General features: G+C 40.1%; 1 protein-coding gene and 1 non-coding gene across 2 annotated transcripts in view; one reads left to right on the plus strand and one right to left on the minus strand.

Annotated features, from left to right (window-relative positions):
- sh3rf1 (SH3 domain containing ring finger 1) overlaps positions 1 to 12646 on the plus strand; it is a 101751-nt gene extending 89105 nt beyond the window's left edge. The window contains exons 9-12 of the mRNA XM_041790852.1: positions 674 to 957; positions 1037 to 1347; positions 4377 to 4732; positions 5266 to 12646. Of these exons, the coding sequence (XP_041646786.1) occupies positions 674 to 957; positions 1037 to 1347; positions 4377 to 4732; positions 5266 to 5434 (1120 nt within the window). The 3' untranslated portion in view covers positions 5435 to 12646. The remainder of the gene's footprint in view (positions 1 to 673; positions 958 to 1036; positions 1348 to 4376; positions 4733 to 5265) is intronic.
- A 2908-nt stretch (positions 12647 to 15554) lies between these two features.
- On the minus strand, positions 15555 to 15626 carry trnap-agg. The gene has a single exon. It is a non-coding gene; the product is annotated as a tRNA-Pro (tRNA).
- Between the last annotated feature and the right edge of the window lie 1476 nt (positions 15627 to 17102).

Below are 17102 nucleotides of genomic sequence, written 5' to 3' on the forward strand. Positions count from 1 at the left end.
TGACTGACCTAATTCAACAGAGGTCCAGCCAAATGGCGCTAGTAGTCTCGCAAACAGTGAAATGGGGATCACCTGAGTGCGATGAATGTGTCTCAAGTGCTTTTAGTATAAGGATGTCTGTGTCTGGAAGGGCCAGTCACTGGTTAATCAGTATTCCTGGCTACCATTACACCATGAAGACAAAAAGACTCTACAAGAAATTCAAAGGATCAGTTATTGAAAATTATGAGTCAGGGGATGGTTATAAGAAAATGTTAAAGGCACTAAACATCCCATACATTTCAGTTAAATCCATCATCAAGAAATGGCAGGAATATGGCACATGTGTAAATCTTCCTAGACCAGGCCGTCCTCACAAAGTGAGTGACCGTGCAACTGTTGGCCAGATTCTTCTCGATCAAAACTTTATGGAAGAGTGGCAATGCTATTAAAATGCACACTTCAAGTAAGGCTTGCTCTTGAATAGTTGTATTATAACTTCCTTATCTTTCCTTTTTTTATTATAAAAGACCAATCTGTTACAAAAATTTGTGATCAAATCTGATCAGTGAGGTTTGCTATCTGTTGCACCAACAGTTGTTAGGATCTTAGGGATATTTGGCGTTTTAAATCTTTATAGAAGTGGCATCATCCCCAGCTGTTTGGTCTTACCAACTCTTGTTTGTCTTCTCAGGACGGCATCAGGCAGCACGCAGCCCAAAGTGGCCATGAGCCTGTGCACTCAGGCAGGCAGAGGTGTCACCATCGTCAGCCCCTCTTCTGCTCCCCTTGGTGCAATTGTTCCAGGTCCTGATTTCAACAAACCCCTCACTGTGTGCTCCAACGCTGTATCCGCCAGCTCCCAGCCTGCAGCTGTGGTCACAGCAGCTCAAACAGCCACGGGTCAGCAGCCAAAAGTCCCTCTGCACGTTAGCTCCCAGATGACTGTGAACCAGGCCCGCAATGCAGTCAGGACAGGTACATTTAGCAGGGAGAAAATTATTTCTAGAGGCCACATTGTTCAAGAAAGGGGTTTTAACATGTTATATTTTTACAGCTGCTTGTCACAGCCAGGACCGACCCACAGCTGCAGTGACTCCCATGCAGTCTGTCACTCCGGTCGCCTATCTCCCACATCTCGCCGTATGCCCGCAGCCTTCATCTGGCCCTGCCCAGGGCTGCACCCGGGCTGGAGTGGCAATGGGCTGTGCCGCTGCCTCTCTAACCCCACCCAATGTGAGTGCTGCATCCCTGGAGGGTGATGGATTGAGACCTGTTCCTGTCCTTGCTGTGCCTGTGAACAGCTCTGTCCTCAATCCTGCCTCCAACAGCGCAGCTCTCACCTGCCGACTGGACAAGGATGGCAAGGTAGATAGTAGGGCTGTGCAGTGTGTCCACTTTGTCAGATATATGGGTATATTTTCAAAGAGATATGGCATAAGAACAAGCTGTTTACACGGTGTAGTTTATTCTACTTGATAAAACGTTTCCTCTGACTTCACCTAGCCATAGGGGAGTGGGATGTGAATCTGTTACCTGCCTAAATGCTCAGTAACAAGAAAGTCTATGGTAAAAAAGGCACTACGAGTAGCGTAATTATTAAACACAGAATAATATTTTTGTTATGTTAAGGCTAAATGGGGAATAATTATTCTCTTTTTAGACCCTAGCTCCAGTCTAGTTATAAGCATTACCATCACCAGGATTAGGTCTTAAATACTGTATGGAGAACATGTATGTTTACCTTTTTCTCCTCTCAGACGTGTTCTGACTTTTGCACCGAAGACATCCAGACCACAACAAATACAAATACTGTTACACCAAATACCCAAATACAAGTGCATGTCAAAAACTGAGAATATCATGAAAAGGTTGATTTTTTTTATGTGATTTAATTCAAGAAGTGAAACTCTTGTATTTTCTAGATTTATCTCATACAAAAGGAAATATTTCAAGGCTTTTTTTGTTTTAATGTTGATGATTACAGTTCACAAAAGTAAAAATTCACTACCTCAAAATATTAGAATATCAAAAAACATCAGTCTAAAATAAGGTTTTATAATACTATACTAATAATAATAATGTTGACCTTCTGGAAACTTTTGTTCATTTTTGCTCTCAGAAATTGTTTGAAGGTCTTTTTGCACATGTTACTGCATCTACGTGGCATGGAGCCAATCAGTCTGTGGCACTGCTGGGGTGTTATGAAGCCCAGGTTGCTCTGATAGCAGCCTTCAGCTTGTCTGTATTGTTGAGTCTGGTGTCTCTCATCTTCCTCTTGGCATTTCACCAGAGACTCTCTAATGGGTCCAGGTCGGACCAGTTGGCTGGCCAGTCAAACTTAGTTGTACCATGGTCAGCAAACCAGTTTCTGGTAGTTCTGGCTTCACTGTGGACAGGTGCCAAGTCATGCTGGAAAAGGAAATCAGTATCACCATAAAGCTTCTCAGCAGATGGAAGCATGAAGGTCTCTAAAATCTCCTGGTAGACCGCTCACAGCGTTGACTCTGGACTTGAGAAAGACCAGTGGACCTACCTTTGTTATAATATTGGTCAATTTTACTGCTTTTACAGTTTTAGAGCTTGTTTTATCTTGCTTTACTGTCTGTCTTGCCCTCTTCATTTACATTTTACTAGCTTTTCTTGTTTATTTCCTGTTTTGTTTTTTCTCCTCTGTGTTTCTCTTTTAATTTCTCACGTCCTTTATTTTGGTCCTCTTGGTCTCAGCCTGCGTAGCTGGGTTCCTGCATTGCCTGGGTTCCTATTCCTACTGTTTTATGGTACTTGATGTCTGTGTCTTGCTTGGATACTTACGATGTTCATGATGTCTTAGCAGTGTAGTATGGTTTCACACCTACACCTTGATTGATATCTGTGATGTCTTAGTTTGCATGGCATCACATGACGTCCATGTTTCAATGTATTTTGATGTCGATGAGTTGCTATCTCATCCATATTTTTGGTTAGTTTCTTCAAGTGTGTGAATTCTGCTTGTTTGCATGTCGCGTTCTGTTTGGGTTTGTTGCTTTGTTCTCCTGTTTGCTTCTGCATATGTCAAAGCACTTTGTAAACCCATGTTTTTAAAAGTGCTATATAAATAAAGTTATTGTTATTGTTATTAACAGCAGCAGATGACATGGCATCCCAAACTATTACTGAGTGTGGAGACTGAAAACACTGGACTGAATTGAAATCAAAATTTAGTTTCATCTGAAAACAGGACTTTGGCCCACTGAGCTAGAGTCCAGGTCTTTTTGTCCTCAGTCCAGATGAGATGCTTGTGATGTATGTGGGTTAGGATTAGCTCTCTATTAGGAACACCACACTTGTTGTCCAGTTTTTGGATTCGTCTGTGTCGTGGCTCTTGATCCACTGACTCCAGCCTTAGCCCTCTCCTTGTGAAGGCCCCCCAGGTTCTTGAATCCACTTTGTGTGGAAGTCCTCTACGCTCTTTTGCTTATACACCTTTATTTACAACACTGTCAGTCAACTTTCCATGACTGTGCTTTCATACAGCCTCTGAGAACAGCCTGTTATTTCAGCAGTGATCGTCTGTGGCTTACCTTCCTTGTGAGGGGTGTCAGTGATTGTCCTCCAGACTAGAGTAAAGTCAGTAGTCTTCCCCATGATTGTGGTTGTGTGAACTGAACCAGAGAGAGAGAATAAAGGCTGAGGAAACCTTTGCATATTAGATGTTTCCTTAGTATTTTAGATTTTTCTCTCAAGATTGAAACAAAAAAAAAAGTCTTGGAATATTTCACTTCGTATGAGAATTCATAAATTTTAACTTTTTGTAGCAAATCACAGAGAAAAAATGAACTTAAACATGATATTCTAATTTTCTAAGATGCGCCTGTATGTCACATATAATTACTATTCAGCTATAAAACACCAAGATATGCCCCTTTGGGTTATGACTTGAAATTCAGTGACCTCAAATAGGTTTCTTCATGTAATTAAGAGCTTCCTTTGCTTTATTTTGTTGACATTTTGCATGTTTTATCACAGTGGTTAATTTGACTTTAGTTTTAGCATCTTTGAGTGACTTGCCAGATGGTTGCTGGAGTGTCTGATATTCTTGATGATATATCTGAAGGAGCTAATCACACTGGAGAGATTCACACTCAGTAATCAACAAGGAGAGATGATTATTATGCACAGTTTGTGTCTGTTTCTCTTTAATTTCTAAACCAAGTGCTGTCATGTTGTTTTTCTATATTTCTAACCACAGTTTGAAGTCTGTCTGAGTTAAAAATAGGAGTTTCTGCCACCACATCAGTGTCTGTCAGTGTAAAGAAGCAGACAGTGTACCTGTCTGCGGTTTGTGGAAATTACTCGCGCTTCTATGCCTCAGGAGTTGTTGCAGTCCTCTAACTAAAAAAAATCTGTTGCTGCAGAGGGAAAAGAAAAGTCTGCTGAAGCTGTTGTCCAATAAGAAGAAGTCTCGTCCTTCACCGCCCTCCTCTCCCACCCTGGAGGCAGAGCAAGCTGCTGCTGGAGAGGTGCTACATGGCGCAGTGGGCCCTGAAACCTCCCCTCCCTCCGGCTCTGTCAGCTGCCACGAGACTGAACCTGCTGCTTCTGCTGTCGCTTCTGCCTCTTCATCATCCTCCTCCTCCTCTTCAGCCCCAGAGTCATCCCATAGGAAGAGCAGCCCCCTGGATGGATGTGCACCCATCGCTCCCCCTCCTCGCCAGCCGTGCTCATCGCTCTTATCTCAGCAACACGATGCACGGCCCATTATTTGTGAGAGGTACATAGCTATAGCTCCTCTTTAAATTAAAAGTATAAGTTATTGACCTGTATATTTATTCTGATCTGAAAGTTTAGAAGTGATTAGACCAAAAGCAGGGCAGGTTTTTTAGAGTCTTTCATGGGCTTTTATCAGCTACCGCCAGAAAAATATCAGTCTGGCTCGAGCTAACAGGTCATTTTACCGTCTCTTGTCAACCTCATGCATAGTGAAGCTGTCCTTAAGGAAATTCAGACACAGCTGCTGGATGGGGAAATTAACCAATCTTTATGGCCCTCCAGTAGATGTTTGTCCTAGGTAGGAGGGTGTTTGGTTTTGGGTAACTAATCATTTAACCAGGACAGACTTAAAGACCCTGCGTCAACCAGAGTAAAGGAAGACAAAAATCCTTAGGATGATTGGTAATAATCATGTAGGTTACATCTCAAGTCTTGCCTCGTCTCCTGTGCTTTTGGTGTTAACACAGCTTCTTGAGCATGGTTGCGCTGTACATTCCCTGACTCGTTTTTTTTTTTTTTTACTTTCCACCCCAGGTACAGGGTGGTGGTATCGTATCCTCCCCAGAGCGAGGCCGAGCTGGAACTTAAGGAGGGCGACATTGTGTTTGTTCACAGGAAGAGGGAGGACGGCTGGTTCAAAGGCACACTGCAGAGGAACGGCAGGACCGGACTGTTCCCTGGCAGCTTTGTAGACAGCATCTAACGCACACAGAGTCAAGTGAACCACGGGCAAACTCGCCGTGACCGCTGACTGCTGCTAACCTCTCTACTGTTTGTCACCGCACAAACCAAACTGAGCAGCACGCGCGAGGCTGCCGGGACCGACCCATCGTACTGAGAGAACGCTGCAGAGAAAAACTGAACATGTTAGCATTGAAAGCACAGAGGACAGAGTAAGAGGAGAGCACACTACTCATGAACTTTTTTCCTTTTTGTTGGTTATTTATATCTTTGTAACAATTCAGCTGTTAAATGTGTGCCTTGTACTGTCCCTCACTTTATTGTACATAAGGACACAAAGATGATTAGTCCTAAAAAGACCAGTATGAGCTGTCAATATAGATATATTACTCATTTTAACTTATTGCATAGACTGGCCTTTTTGGAGGTGGTGCAACACTTTAAGAGGTTAAGCTGGCCCATGCCTTTCACCTTTTATCCACTCTACTTTTCTCCCTCTGACTGCTGACTACAGTTTGGCCATCATCTTAATATAGGAGTAGGACAGGGCTGGGCATTTTGCAAAAAAAAGTAAATACAAATTTTTTACATGATATTATTTGATAATACTGCCAGGTTTAATAATAGGTTTATATTAAGATGGAGGCTTGCAAACAAGTGCTGGTTAATGTATAAGATATAGGAGTTCAATTTATTCACATGAGCTTAAGTTGTTTGTTAAAAGCTTTTATGTTTTTTCATAGTAATGATTGAATCAGGATGTTGGCACAGGCTGCTAGCCAGGCTGCAGCTGATGTTGGCTCAGCATTTTAGGGTTAAAATTCCCTCTGTGTCATTATCAGACAGAGCAGATTTATCCACATAGGTCTTTTATTTTGTTAATGCATGTAGGGGAAAAAACAATATAAGGCAATTTCACATTAAAAGCTTATTTTTTCTAGTTCAGGGATGGGACACTCACCCATCCTTTTTGTAAATGCTCTGCTTGTTTTAAAGTGAGGATTCATTCATTGCAAGAAAAAAACATTGCATCCTTAAGCCCAGAACACACTGGCACCAGACTGGCGCATCCCCGCCTCCTAACACACATTGACAGCAGCACGTCAGCAGTCAAACTCTCCACCAGCCACTGCATGGCCAGGTTCTTTGATACCAGAGCCGAAAGTACGCTCAGGGATCGCCTCACTGAATAAGTGAGGAAACAATAGGTGCGGTGGTATTTCACCAGCGGCGTAGGCCTCCTGTATATTCTACACCACAAACAAAAGGTGGCGCTAAATTTCTGTTGTTGTGCTCTCAAGCAGAGCTGGCTTGTGATTGACAAAACAGCTGTTCTCTCAAGAAAGCACTCCACCAGCTGTGGCCTGTGTCCTAAAGTTATGCGGAGCTGTGCGTCCATTGGGCGTCTGGTCGTTGCTGGTGAGGGTTTGTCCATAGAAAATAATGGGGGCGATCGCTTTGACATGCATCGAATGGTACCGGTGTGTTTTGGGCTTTACTGGCTATATTCTTATCTATCTTTTTCCCAAAGTCTATCAAAATTTCAACATTCAACACTGATTTTTAAGACCCTAAAATGAATTGTCTTAGGCCACTTTTACACAACAACGATCCACTGAAAAAGGAAATTGTCTCACATTCTCAAAAAGTTTAGTATTTGTGCCACATTGTTTTGCTGACGACTACCATTTAAACCTTGTAGCAGACATGCTAAGCCAGTCATTGACAGTGTGACTGTACAATGAAGCTACACCTGCTGATACTCCTCCTTCAACGGACCAGTGAGGTGTACACGTACAGAAACACATGAACATTTGTGAAGACAGACCATGAAGTGGGGTCGCAGGTCCAAGTGGTGCAACAAAGCAAGTAAATTTCAGTAAGAAACCAACATAAGGAACACAGGCATCTGCTGTCGTTTTTTGGTCCACCTACTCATGCACAGCTATTGATTGGAATTGAAATGAGCATGTGCAAAAATTCTTCTCATGCCAAGGTGACTTGCATGATAACAAAGACAGTGGCATCTTTAAACATTTCCATCCAGCTTTCTAATCAAACAGGAAAATTTTTCTGATGAAATTGTTGTGTAAACGTGGCCGTAGTGCCCAGTCCTAGAGTAGTGATCTATCAGATGCAGCAGATCTAAAAAAATGAGCAGTGTCATCATCACTTGTGCAGTGTTGTAGGAAATTTGATACTCCTGCAGATCTGACAGCAAAACATTGATCGCCAGTCTTGCACAATTGAAGCTCGTCTGCTTCACCTCATGTGAAAATTGCACACAAAGCAAAATCTCGCCCTTCTGGCCTCTCCTGGGCCTCCAGTCTTCTGTTTCTCCCGCTCCAGCCGCAGCTGAAGTGCCAAAAACTGTTACCTGCAGCAATCAAATATTTGCATGCGAGTAGCGAAGCCTTCTGCAGGAGATAAAGCGGGGATGGATGTGTTGCAGAACTGTTTGATTACGCCTTTTTAATATGCCGAAAACACACTCCAAGATAGACTTCACAGCCAGAGATTGCTTACTTTGTACCTTCTTTGTATTTACTGACCTGAGTAGCTTCTCTCCTGAACCGAGACGTAGCTCTGCATCACTAGAGCGACAACACATTTCAAGCACAACAGTGTATATTTATGTTTATTTACTATTTCCACAGAGGCTGACAGCTGCTGCTCTCAGAAAAACTAACCTGTTTTTGTATTTTGTACACTCTTAACTCATTCCTAATGTGACTTGTGGCAATAAAAACACAGCTAGCTAAAGCACAGAATGTTTGCCTAAAGGAACATATCGTCGTTTCACTCCATGGGATGAGATGTGTAGTGTAAAGAGAAGGTTTTTACTGAAATCATTTTGACCCCTGTTGAGTTTTTGTTCTTGAGTTTTGGTGTACATTTCATCTTGACAAATATTTCAATCTTAAGTGTTGTGTTGACTTGAATTACTGTAAGATGTCTTTGTGATTGGAGGGTTTGTAGTTTGTTGCTTGTTAGGCAGGTATAGCATTAATACTCTGGAGAATGAAAACCAGATCAAATATCTAAAATTATAATTTATCTGTTCCTCTTGTAATGTCAAAGAAACTTAGGAACAGAGCTGGGCACACATCTGTTAATCTGTTAATTATAACTCATAATTAGGTTGTAATCTGGACATTAATCTGAAAAACGAAAACTTTAACTACACCATAGTTTTATAAGCAAGAGCATGTAGCCTCCTTTACCTCAGAGTTTATTGGACAACCAGCCAAAAAGCCAGGGGTGCTTTTATTGTGAAAGGCTGCTCCCCTTCCATGAAGTTTTGTATTTCCAGAGCTCTGCAAGAGTGAAACTTAAATGCCTCTATTGGTTGTGGATTTGAAGCAAACCCTGGATCTTTATGGATGAAATTTGTTTGGATTTAAGCCTGATTTACACTTCTGTTTATCCATGCCTATGCTGAGGGTCCCTGAAGCTCTGTAGGAGCCTATGCATGGCGACTTAAACAAAAGTGTCACCAAGAGTCAAAGCAACACAGACCACACGCCCTGTGATTGGTCGACTGGGTAGCACTGGATAACCGCCGGCCTCTGAGTGATGTACTTTAGAGCACTCATTCCAAAAGCCTGGGTTGGGACCCAAGAGATTTTATTTGTGTGGCCAAATGAATTTTAGCTCCATCCTATGAATAGTAACCCACCTTCTCCACCATAATAAAACATTAAAGAAGGTTTTACCAGCCACCGTATGGTAAACGAGCACAGTTATGGATCCCTAGCCAATAGAAAAGAAACTCACTGTCCCAGACCAGACAGCCATTAGCATGCAATGAAATCCCATGTGACAGAGGTAAAGATACCCCTCCCAGGCTCCTAAAACAGAGAGTGCCAGGTCAGGACCAGATTGAGTCTGGAATTAAATTATCCAAGGTGGCACTGGCCATCAGCTCAACCAACCTAGGATGTCGCAGATGTCAGACTTGTTAAGCAATAGCAGACAGAAACCAAAGTTGTTGGGTCACAATGGCCTGCTTCTGAGAAAAAGTGGGTATCTGGAAAAAAAAGTTTGGGAAACAGCTTTAGAGCAGTGATTCCTAACATTATTTCCCCGAAACACCTCTACTCGTATATGGAAAAACAGGATGCATTGCTGTCAAAACTTACTTAAATTTTACATTTTTTCATCAATGAAATCCCAAAATATTAAGCCTAAACACAACTTTTCCTACCAGAAGACCATTGTGGAAAATTTCCATTATGTGTGCCTTTTTAAATACTTTGAGATCTGAACAAATTTCCGTTTGACAACCTCAGAGCAGACCGGTAAATCGCCCCTGACACACCAAGATCTTAGGCGCCCAAGACCCAAGGTTGGAGAACGATGCTCTAGAGAAGTGGTTCTCAACTGGTCAGACATCACGACCCACCTCCTTACAAGAATTGCAACCCAAATTTTGGAAAATTTGCAACCACTATAATTTTTTTATTGAAAAATGTTGAAGTTTGGACCCCATTGGAACTAAGTATAACTGGATAAGAAAACAAAACATCTTTAAAAAGCAAATCATTACAGGAGGACTTGCATGCTTACTTCTTTTACTTTTTTTCCCCAAGACATTTAGTTAAAATTTGGTAATTTTTTTAGCAACATCTTCCTAACTTGGGAAAACTAGCTTTATTATCCAAAGAAAGGGAGATAAATAAGAAGAAATCTTGGGACAAATACTAAAATTTACTCATCATCATAGGAAAAAAATGTTTAAAAAGCTGTATTAATCTACTGTATATCCACTTTGGGCTTCCGTACATAGACTTTTTACATTTTTTTTCTATTGGCAAACATTCCAACACTCGAGAGCACTGGCTCGCAATAAAATTGATTTAACTAGAGTATTGATCTTATTTGGTACAAAATATGACTGAACTAGGAGACAGGAAAAAAACGCCATTATAAAAGCCCTAACTTTATATGCATTCATACATTTTCCATGATAAGGTGTACATTTTTTATGTTTTCTAGAGATTATTGGAAACTAAAATATTAAAAAAAGAAAACCAGTGTTGGTTTCCTTACAAAATGAGTTGAACAAGTTTAGATGTGAAGAAAATGACCAAAATATGTTTGTTTTCATGGGGAAAATAATACAATCAAATGTACAGAGATATTTTGCCTAAGGTCTTCCATGCATCATGGACTTTTGGCCGCAATTTTCCAGGACCACCTTTGCAACCCACTGAAAACGGCTCTTTTGGGTCTGACCAATTTAGAAGCACTGCTCTAAGAGGAGATAAAAGGATGCAGACGGCCATAAAACAAGTCAAATCTACTTGCGAACATCTGAACACATCAGACATGCATTTCAACAAAATGCAAATGGGTTCTAAACTTGCCCCCGTCCTCTGCCTCCGTTGGTTTAGTGGCCGTACGTTCCATCTCCTTCGATGTTTTTTCTCTTTTCGTCTTTGCCGTAACGTCAGCTGCTGCTCAGTATTTATCATTCCTGCATAATCATGTCAGTTTCAATAGTTTGGTGAACACAAACAAGCAGGAAATGTGGCAGCAAGAAGTGGCATGAAATTCCCACATCAAAATAGCATTTGAGCGGGGTGTTGCAGAGTGGCATGGACTCACTGATGCATACATTTTAGCGCTCATAGTGGCATCAGCCCATAGATAGACAGTGATTCAATGAAGATGAATAAACCAGGCTTAAATCCTTTACTAGATTTGGATCTTGGGGACCCTTTCTGATCCAGCAGGACGGTTTTGTTAAAATTTATGATTAGGAGAGCAGCTAACGGAAAGTTCAACCACTCTACAAACTGTGTTTTCAGTGGTCTGATGGATGCGTAGGTTGTGGCTGCTGTGTTGGCTTGTTCTCAGAAAAACAAGAATCAGAACTTTTTAGCATTGTTCTGCATGATGCTTACACATGAGTTTATAGCAGAAGTGTAAAATAACCATTACAATGTGGAGAAAACACACTGGCAGCCCAGAGTTGGTCTGATGGACTTTGAACAGGGTTGGACGTTAAGGTTGATATTAAAAACGGGGGGCATTTTAAACAGAATTAGTAGACTTACAAAGTTAACAGATTAACAGATATATTTTTAATAAGCTGTGCCCATCTCTGCATAGAATAAATTAATTACACTCTCCAAAGGGAGAAAATATTAATTTATAGACTGACCCCACGACACTTAACGTAATGTGACTTAATCATCTGATCTTTAGAGTCCTTTGAGGTTTAAGGAGGGATTTAAACACTTTAATGTTGAGGCAATCTGACCATACAGGGCTGGTGAATGAACTTGATGACTGATTGGACGCAGAGCTTCAACATTTTTTTAGCCTATTGTAAATGGAGGGGGACCACTGTGTAACTGACTGCTGGAATATATTGTAGTTTGTTTGAGGGAGAAGATGGTACAAATCACTGTTAGGGCTTTTTTTTTGTTTGTTTGTTTGTTTGTTTGTTGTCTTTTCTGATTTGTGTAGAATTAACCTGATAGGTTGCATTGTTGTCTTGGCAATCACCACACCAACCTCAGGCGCTGTGCTAAACTTTCCTCTCAGTGTCTTTTCATTTCACTGTTAAGCCTTTAATCCAAACGTCAACACAGCTCAGATGTTACATTTTTATGCACTATGATAACATTTCTAATCGTTTATGTTTATGCAGACGCTGCACACATCTTAAAACATTACTCTAAAGGGAGTTCCTGTACTTTTTACACTGGACCCTATTTCTACATACTTTGGGCTCTAAATCAGTGGTTCCCAACCTTTTTTTCCTCTCTAATAGTATCAGAAAAGCAAAGCCCCTCCAGTAACCACGGGGAAAAATAAAACATCAATTTTAATTGTTTCAATTAGAAAACTCCAACATAATATCCCTACATACATGTGTTCTTGACTGATCTATATATAAACAATCCATTATTATGACACCTTTTTAGGCCAACTTCATTGAAAATTGCAATAATAAAGAGGATCTAGTGGTTTTCAAGGAAAAAAAAGAAAACTCTCAAGTGAAAAGACATTCATTTATAAGAAAAACATATCATTCTTTGTCTTTCAAGACTGTTAATGTAATTGAACGAAAAATGATTGAAGTTTTCAAAATTTAAGACTTTTTAGACTCAGAAATTCCAAGTTAATCTTGTACATTTATGACTTTTTAAAATCTGAAATTTTGAGGGTTTTTTTTCTTGTAAACAAACAAACAACTTTATTATCTCAAATATTTACATGCCCCCCCCCCCCAAAAAAAAAAAACTTTTTCCTGAAAATTAATGGATCCTCTTTATTTTTATTTACTTTTACTTAAACACTCATTATGTTTCTTGATTATGTTTTTCAGAAAATAAACGAACATAAGAGCAGTGAGATTGCTATCGTAACTGTTGGAAAACATCAACAAAAGGAAAAATAACTACAGCAGAAGACTTAAATAATAAGAGTAAGAAGCATTCATACCAGAAACATCAGCATCTCTGCTTTCCTTCAATCCACCAGACTTCACAGACAAGTGTAGATATTTACCATGTTTACTGTAGCAGTGTTTTTTATCTGAGGAAAACACCCAGTAACACAAACATCTCTCTGCTTGTGTGCAGGCAGTAGGCAACACGTTAAAATCAAATTATATCAATAACATGGCATCGAAATACAAGTCTCAGGCAGGGCTGGGTGATACTAACCAAACAGTCTGTAACAGTGTTTTTTTTTTGTTTTTTTGTTTTTTTTAGCTGAACTGAAAACCATGATATAGATCTCTGTAAAGAAATATTAAAAATAGTGTCTGGTTTATGTCAAATCTATTTCAGCAAAGTGCCAGACATGTTTATTTACAGCCAGCAGCACATTGTCAACATGTGAATGAAAAACGAAAAATATAGCAAATAAAAATGCTATTTGAATTAAATAATGTAAATAGAGTAATAATTCATTGACTAAACATTTCAGATAGATTATTTTGAGGTCTTTTTACTGAACATTTGGCTTGGTAGATTTTTTTTTTATTATAAACATCCCATAAAGTGTAGCACTGAAAATGATTGTCTTATTCTGTAGCTTATTTGAAAATATATCAATCTATCATAAAATCTCTGCATATTACCCAAGTGCAAGGCACCCAATGCTGTTTTTTTTTGTTTTCAATTATCAAAAAAGCAGAAATAATCCTGCAGACTGTCGAAATTCCCAAATCAATTAATTTTATTGGCTACATCTCGTTGGCTACGTAATCAGTGTGCAGAAGTTTGCTCTGAATTCTGATGGATTCGTTCCTCTCCAACACACTTTTCTTTGAAAATAAACAGATTTCTTAAGCTTCTATGAGGCATGAATTTTATAAGCTATGATGGATTGCATCACTTTAACACACTAAAAAAGGTTTTAGGTGAAATTATAAAGGTTTGGTGGTTCTGAGGAGAAATGTGACAGCTCTCTGGTTTAAAAAAAAAAAAAAAAAAAAAAGCATTTTACTCTTGAGTTATGAAGTCTTTTAGCTTTTATGGGTAATTTTCATTGTTAGACATCAGTGGTGACACTGTAAGCCCGACTTTGGTTAAAACCAGCAATATGGTAAACGTATGTTCATAGGAAACATCAGCCCTGAAAGATTAAAATGCAACCTTACCACCTGTTTCACAGCTGCAGGTTTCAAAGTTGAAAACTTATTTAACAAGTAAGTTAGAGCTCAAAGTCTGTTTAAAATCAGGCCCAGATTAAAAAACACAGGAACTCCCTTTATCCGTTAATATTTCACATTTTGGGACGTATGGCCACTGAAGTTTGCCTGATTCAACCTAACAGATTCTCCTCATGCCAAGGTGACTTACTTGATTTTTTTCTTCTTTTTTTGTCCATAGCTAGTATGTTTTATGTCTGAAAATGGTGAAAATGAAATCAACTTATTTGGCACAAGTCTCGTATGTGAAAACCATTCTGAAGTATTTGAGGGAATAGCACATTTTGTAAAAATCGCTATAACAATAAAAGCTAATGGTTTCCATAATTCCCCCAGGCTGAGTCATTGTTTCATGGCTGCGATGAAATGTTCTGTTTTCCTCTGTTTTCTCCAGTGACTCTGTGAAATGTTGGTCATTTGTAGCCAGGGCAGAGCTGTCTAACCCGGAGTTTCATCTAAGACATAGACCTCTGATGACAGCCCTGAGTAACCGTGTCCTTGCCCTGCCCTCGTTTCTCCGTCTCAGAGCTTGGATGGCCTAAAACACAAAGGTGCAGAGTCTGGCTAAAAGTAAACACATGTAGGGTAAATTAACAATAAAAGACAGTTGGTCCTCATTAAACCTATTTGGGGTTAGCCACGGTACACGTGTTGATAAATGGTTTCTGCTGTAGAGGAGCTTCCCTTGTGACTCTGCAACAGAGCGGAGGGTTGTAACGAGAGGTGAGCCTTCGCAGCGTGTTCGGCTGGGAAACATTGACACAAACTGACAGGCACCCAGAGAGGTCATTGTGCTGCACATGGTTCCCTGCAGAGGATGGGTTTCCATGGAAATAAGTTATTTCACTGTACGACCATCAGACGGTGCTGAGCAAGAATAATAAAGATGTTTAGATTCAAACGTACATATAGATCATCATATTTGCTTTAAAGCGTGTGTTTATAAGAAGTATTTACCAAAATGGATGTTTTAGCATTTTATTGGTTTTATAAATCAGTCATGGTCAATAGAATTTGGCTTTTTTGATGCAACATTACAAAAACCACTCTTTATTGTCTAAGTGAAAACCAGTTTCTACAGAGTAATGATAAAATAAAATCATGTAGTGTAAAAAAGTTACTATATAAATTTTCACCCCTTCTAGTCAGAAGTAGAGCCACCTATGGCTTCAATCACACTAGACCTATCCACCACTGTGTGGATAGGTCTCAATCAGGCTTGCACATCTGCACACTGCAATTTTACTCCCAATGCTTCAATTTGGTTATCAGAATAAGTCTTTGAAAACTGGCGTGTGTCACGGATTTGAACCTGTAAAGAGTGGACAGGTAAAGGTAAAGGTAAAGTACAGTTCAAGGAAACGCCAGCATTGGCAGAATAAGTACACCTTGCAGGAGCATGAAGAGGCTCCATGTTCAGCCCAACCAGCAAGGACCTTGCAAAGAGCACCCCAGACAGAGGAGGGTAGGGCTCGTCCGGGATTTGAACCCGGGACCTCTCGCACCCTAAGCGAGAATCATACCCCTAGACCAACGAGCCACAAAAAAACTTTCCTCAGGACACCAAAATTCCAACAAATCTCTTTTTTTCCATCTCATCATTGTTGGGTTACATTCAGAGAGGGGTCACACGGGCAATTGACCTATGGCTAAGCCACGCCCCCTCCACTCACTTGGACAAACAAGGAACATTCAGTAACAGGTGCTTCGGCAGGTGTCACAGTAGGAGACATTTCGCAGGAGGCCATTGATGATTTTGGAGACAGAAAGATCACATATCATCTAGAAGTTGCCAAAAGGGTCTAGACTACACATTCTACGGATATATTAATCATTTGATTGTTGAGGAGGTCAATAAAAAGCTTCAGTTACAAGCCAAAATTTACAGGTCCCAGTGCAAACGTGATAAACCGCACCTCATTGCCATCACAATCTCAGACCACAAGATAGAGGATCAGCATCAAAGTGCCACCGAAGTTAAAGTTTTTGGCTCAGAATATGAGAAAAAATATAACGGCCGTTTTACCATCTTTACCAAGAGTGTCTCTCCGTTAGTTTGGTGCTACAGTGTTTACATTCAATCATTCAGCATAACGTTTGCCAACCTTTGTTATCTCAGCTATTACAGATAAGTTAATGAAGCTAAGCTCCAGAAGTTAAGGTTAGTTTAACGAGAGCCCTTTGGACAACAGCTAACAATGATGAACGATCACAAAAGTATAAAAACTAGAACAAAATAGGCCAATGAACTCCCAACAAACGAAGAGACATAATGAACAATGCAGCTAGGAGCTAATGTTAGGCTAATGTTAGGCTAACTTTAACTAATGTTAGAGATGTTAAAGATAACTTTATATGTCTTTCCTGCAAAGAGACAATATGTTGCTTCAAATACCATGTTGGCTTACCTTAGAACAGATGTAGACATCCTTCTTCATTTTATTCACCTTGAGTTGATGTTGTGGTCTACCACACAACCTTATTCAAAGAAGACACTTTTCTCGGTTGAGATGTGACTTAGAAAAGGGTAAAAAATACATCCCATCGCCCAGCCTCTCAGGATACCTTCTGTTGGAGTTGCATGTACCCCATGAACACCGTTTGACCATTTTTACAATTAAAATCTAAAAAAAACTCATAAAACCTGAACCAAAACTGATTTTCTGCAATGCATTTCAATGGACGTCCGACAGAGGATGTCAGAGTGTATTGAATGGCTTGGATTACATCGAGAGAAGATTCATACAGGTAATTGCTGGGATTGGTCCCTTAGATGCACTGTCAAGAAAGTCTGAAATGCTTCAATTTGGTCCTCAATTTAAGGCTTTGAAAACTGGCATATGTCACAGATTTCAACCCGCAAAGAGGTAAAGAGGCTACACACAACCTTCATGAAGCCGTTCAAGAAAATGCCAGCATTGGCAGAATAACAACACTTGGCAGGAGGTTGAGGAGGCATGTCTATGCAGGGCCAAATCAGCAAGGACATTGCAAAAAGCACCCCAGACAGACAATG

This window comes from Cheilinus undulatus, linkage group 7 (assembly GCF_018320785.1).
Source record: "Cheilinus undulatus linkage group 7, ASM1832078v1, whole genome shotgun sequence".
NCBI classification, from domain to species: Eukaryota; Metazoa; Chordata; class Actinopteri; order Labriformes; family Labridae; genus Cheilinus; species Cheilinus undulatus.